Source organism: Alligator sinensis, unplaced genomic scaffold, assembly GCF_000455745.1.
Source record: "Alligator sinensis unplaced genomic scaffold, ASM45574v1 scaffold707_1, whole genome shotgun sequence".
In the NCBI taxonomy this organism is placed as follows: domain Eukaryota; kingdom Metazoa; phylum Chordata; order Crocodylia; family Alligatoridae; genus Alligator; species Alligator sinensis.
The window spans coordinates 1525121-1529195 of NW_005842065.1; the positions used below are offsets into that span (position 1 = coordinate 1525121).

The following is a 4075-nucleotide window of genomic DNA, read 5'->3' on the forward strand; positions in this document are numbered from 1 at the left end:
ACCCAGCCCCCGCTCTTGCACCCGATCCCCCAGCGCCCCAGTCCAGCCCCCTCTCCTGCCCCGTGTCCCGTCTAGCCGCCCTCACCTCGTAGCCGCATCCGCCCGCCGCCCCCAGCAGCCCCAGCAGCAACAGCCCTACGCGAGCCCCCATGATGACAACACTGCCGCTGCCGCCACCGCCCCGTCCCGGCCCTGTCATGTGACCGTCCCATCACGTGACTTCTCGCCCTGGGGCTTCTTTTTAAAGCCCCCTCCCCGCCGTGGGCGGGGCCACACGGAGCTCATCAGCAGCGAGTGGAGCGGAGCCTCCTTCAGTATTCGCTGGGCTGGGGCTCGGGGCTAGAAGGGGCATGCCGATTGGCTGTGCTCCCGGGCGGAACCAAAGGCGGAAATGACATGTCTACCTATGCGGAGGTGGGGGCCGTGCCGTAGTCCTCTCCCGGCAACTTTCCTAGTGATTGACAGTGCAAGTCGCCTACCAGCGACGACGCGCGGCTGCCCGCGAATCCCACTTTCCTCCCATAGGCTGAAGGGGGGCGGTAGAAGCTGCCTGTGCTGCGCGAGCCCGCGCAACGCTCTGATTGGCGGAGCGCCGGAGACCGGCGCGAAATCCAACCTGTGGAGTGTCGAGTAGCGCGGGGACAGGGGGAGAAGCAAAGTCCCCTCAGAAGCAGCTATTTTGTTCCTTCCACAGCCCTTACAGGCGCCCCAGGGTCCCCCAGTTCCCACTATGGCTGCCCCCTTCACAAGCACCCCTGCATCTGCTCCCCACACAGCCCACAGCCCCTACCTCAGAGCCACCCCCAGCACTTAAACAGCTCCCAGTGCCATCCACAGGCACCCACATCCACCCCCACTACCGTCCTCGTTCCCTGCTTACTTGCACCACCCACCCCAATCGCAGCTCCATCTTCCTCCTCCAAGGGCTAGCCCAGCACTGGGCTCCCCCTGGGCCTCCTAAATGCACCCCCATGGTGGAACCCAGACCTGTGCCCAGGCTGGGATGACAGCCCCAGATGACATTTCCACCACCACTGAAGGAGTGGATGAACCACGAAGGCCAAGCCATGATGGGCAACCAGCAAAGGGGCTGCTAGATGACTCTGCTGTGCCCTGCTGGGCACAAAGCTGCATAGTGCATTGATATAGTGCTGGGGGAAGCAGCCAGCCCAGCTGCATCCGGGCCCAAAGCTTCTGCTTGTGGCACAGATGCAATGTGGCAAAAGGCAACGACATTGTCTTCAACCTTGGCATCAAAGTGCCCACCCCACGGGGATGATTCCTGAGATCCATGCCATACCAAGCCTCTCTGCTACGACGGATGATCTATGTCATGGTGATCGGCACCACAAAACTAACAATAGAAAGGACGTTTCTATGCAATATGCAATTGCGTTGCCACGCAAGGTCATGGAGGCAGATTGCTTTGCTGAGTTCAACCAGGCATTGGATAAATTCCTGACTGATAGATCTATTAACAGATGTTAAACAGAACAGTTGGAGATGTTTTCTCTGACATCTCTAACCCAATAACGGTGAATGCCAGGAAGCATAATGAAGAGAGATGGATCCTTCTAGATATCCAGTTCAATGCTCTCCCTCTCTATGGCATCCATTTCTGCCACTGTCAAGGGCAGGATGCTGGCCTAAATGGACCATTGGTTTGACTCACTGTGGCAATACTGATGTTCTTATGCTCAGTGGTAGACACAAGAAGCCATTTTTGCACCGCAGTTGCTTAGAAAGCAGAGTGAGACCTGTCAAGCACCAGGTTCTGTCTACACTGGCAGCACTTCAGGGATCTATTCAGATGGAGCCAGTTCAATCAACAAGGCTCGGCTTCATACCTCCACAAGCAAAGCTTAACAAACTCTACAGGAAAAAGGGCGGTTAAGCCATAACTGTGTCTACGTGATGTGCTTTCCTGCCAACCCACCTGTGTCGGTCTGAGGCCCCAAATGATGATGACACTGACAGAGCACCGGTGGGTGTTTACAGTCACTATTGATCGGACACTACGAGGTGAAAGAGCGCACCACAAGCGCACCCGGAGTTACTTTTATTTGTAATTCTTGAACCAAAGTTCCTCCAGCAACCGCCCCCTCCCTGCAACAGCCAAAGGGAGCAGAGAGCAGTGTTTTGTGAGAACAACCTGAGAATCTGCCTTTCCTCCCACCAGGGTCCTTTGGGAGCAGCATGAAGACCTAAAGCTGTTTCACCATGGGGGAGACATGGGCTGGGGGTTCTGTAAATAGGACATCACCACAGCAGAGATAGACAACCTGAGAGCACAGGGAGGAAGGAAAGGAAAAACAAATTAGCTGGTTGTGGGTTATTTGGAAAGGAAAACAACCACAAGCTTCCTGTTACTATTTTAACATCCACCTTCATCCTGTCCACCCCTACCCTCCCCATCTGGGAAGAAACGCATGCTAGGAAGCTCAATGGTTTTACACCGCCAACCACAGAACAACACCAACCACTCCCTGGCAGCTGTACGGAAGCCAGCTGTTGCAATTCAGGGCTGTAATAACTGAAGCACTGTGTGCAATGAACAGAAAGGGGTAGCACTGCTTTGTTCTAGCTGAAGTCTACCCAGTGCATCATGTGCAGACCTTGATGCCCTGTTTTCATGGTGTAGAGCAGTGGTTCCTAACTTTTTTGGACTTGAGGCAACCCCTCACTGGACTCAAGGCCCTCCATAACTTTTGTGAACGGACCGATACCCAATTTAAGAAACTAATTTATATATTATGCTACTTACATAGGGGTTGGGGGAAATCATTCAGGCAGGGATGAGCCTAAGACTGGCTTATTCACTTAGCTCCTCCCAGCACCCTTCAAAAGAACCTGACAGCACCCCAGAGTGCCCCAGCACCCTGGTTGAGAATTACTGGCGTAGACAGGTAAGAAGAAAGATGCTGGTAAGAAACATAATAAGGGGGCCAAAATGTGGCCCAGGGAGGAGAGGCTATTTGGCATGGAGAAGGGACAAAGTGGGGAGGCAGTAGCAGTTGTCAAATATCTGAGAGGCCACCACAGAGCTGATAGAAGACTCCTTATCCCTCACTCTGTATCATGGGACCCCAAACAGCACAGACGCAGCAAAGCAGGTGCAGATTCAGCCTCAGAAAAGCCTCCCTTGCTGCAAGAGCCATCGGATGCTGGAACAAGCCACCTGGGGCAGCTGTGGGGGCCTCCTACATTGAAGGCTTCCATGCAGGGGCTGGGTAGGCATCCAGCTGTGGCGGCACATACAGACAGGTACCTGAGCAAAGATCCCTTCCAGCCCCACACCGCTGCTCCCACACCAGCACAGCCCCCTTGGGGGTGGAAGGCAGCCGCTGTCTAACCCTCTACCCAGAGCCAGCATTTGATGGGGAGTGAAAAGCATGCAGCTAGCCAGCAAAGGCGTGCCACTCACTTCACCATCCACATGACACACATGTAGCCCCCAGGGCCAAGACTCACATGAAGCTGCTCATCATCTGCTTGGTGTCCTCCGAGCTCCTGGAGTTGGCGAAGCTGATGAAGGAGCAGTAGACGGCGATCCAGGCACACCACTTCAGCTGGAAGCAGAGGGCCAAGTGTGAGGCCTACCCTAAGACACCCCCAGCCCGTGAAACCGGCATCCGGCTGGCCTCCACCACAGAGCCTCGCTGCCCAGCTTCCCCTCCAGCACGCGGGGCATCCCCAAGAGCTAAGCAGCATGTTCTCCATGTGTTCTTGGCATCCCGACACCTGCCTTGCCCACTCACCTTGAGCATCAGCCCACACATGCTGAAAATCATGCCCAGGAGGTTCATGTAGTCGGGCGTAGGGTCCTCCAGGGTGGGGTTGTTCTCCGTGGACGGCGGCTTGTACCTGCATGGGGAGAGGAACACTGCCTTGCCTGGGCCTGGGGGCACTCAGCTCTGCCCGGAGAAGGAAGCACCAGCACAGGGCTGCCCATAGGGGAGGCAGGGAGCTGTTCATCTGTCACCAGCCCTAACTCCGTGGCGGGGAGAGGGGGGGTGACCCGGGTCCCGGTGGGGGTGGGCAGGGGCCTGGGATCCCCGCGTGCTCCTTGGTGCCA

The 4075-nt window shown here is 56.1% G+C and overlaps 2 protein-coding genes across 2 annotated transcripts in view; both read right to left on the reverse strand.

Moving 5' to 3' along the window:
- The window catches only part of MAN2B1 (mannosidase alpha class 2B member 1), a 14863-nt gene extending 14621 nt beyond the window's left edge, over positions 1-242 (reverse strand). The window contains exon 1 of the mRNA XM_025203832.1: positions 86-242. Coding sequence (XP_025059617.1) covers positions 86-199 — 114 coding nt within the window. The 5' untranslated portion in view covers positions 200-242. The remainder of the gene's footprint in view (positions 1-85) is intronic.
- Positions 243-2023: 1781 nt separating this feature from the next.
- Positions 2024-4075, reverse strand: part of WDR83OS (WD repeat domain 83 opposite strand) — a 2241-nt gene continuing 189 nt past the window's right edge. Inside the window, exons 2-4 of the mRNA XM_006023490.1 lie at positions 3759-3898; positions 3472-3569; positions 2024-2282 (exon numbers count right to left, since the gene is read on the reverse strand). Of these exons, the coding sequence (XP_006023552.1) occupies positions 2216-2282; positions 3472-3569; positions 3759-3898 (305 nt within the window). The 3' untranslated portion in view covers positions 2024-2215. The remainder of the gene's footprint in view (positions 2283-3471; positions 3570-3758; positions 3899-4075) is intronic.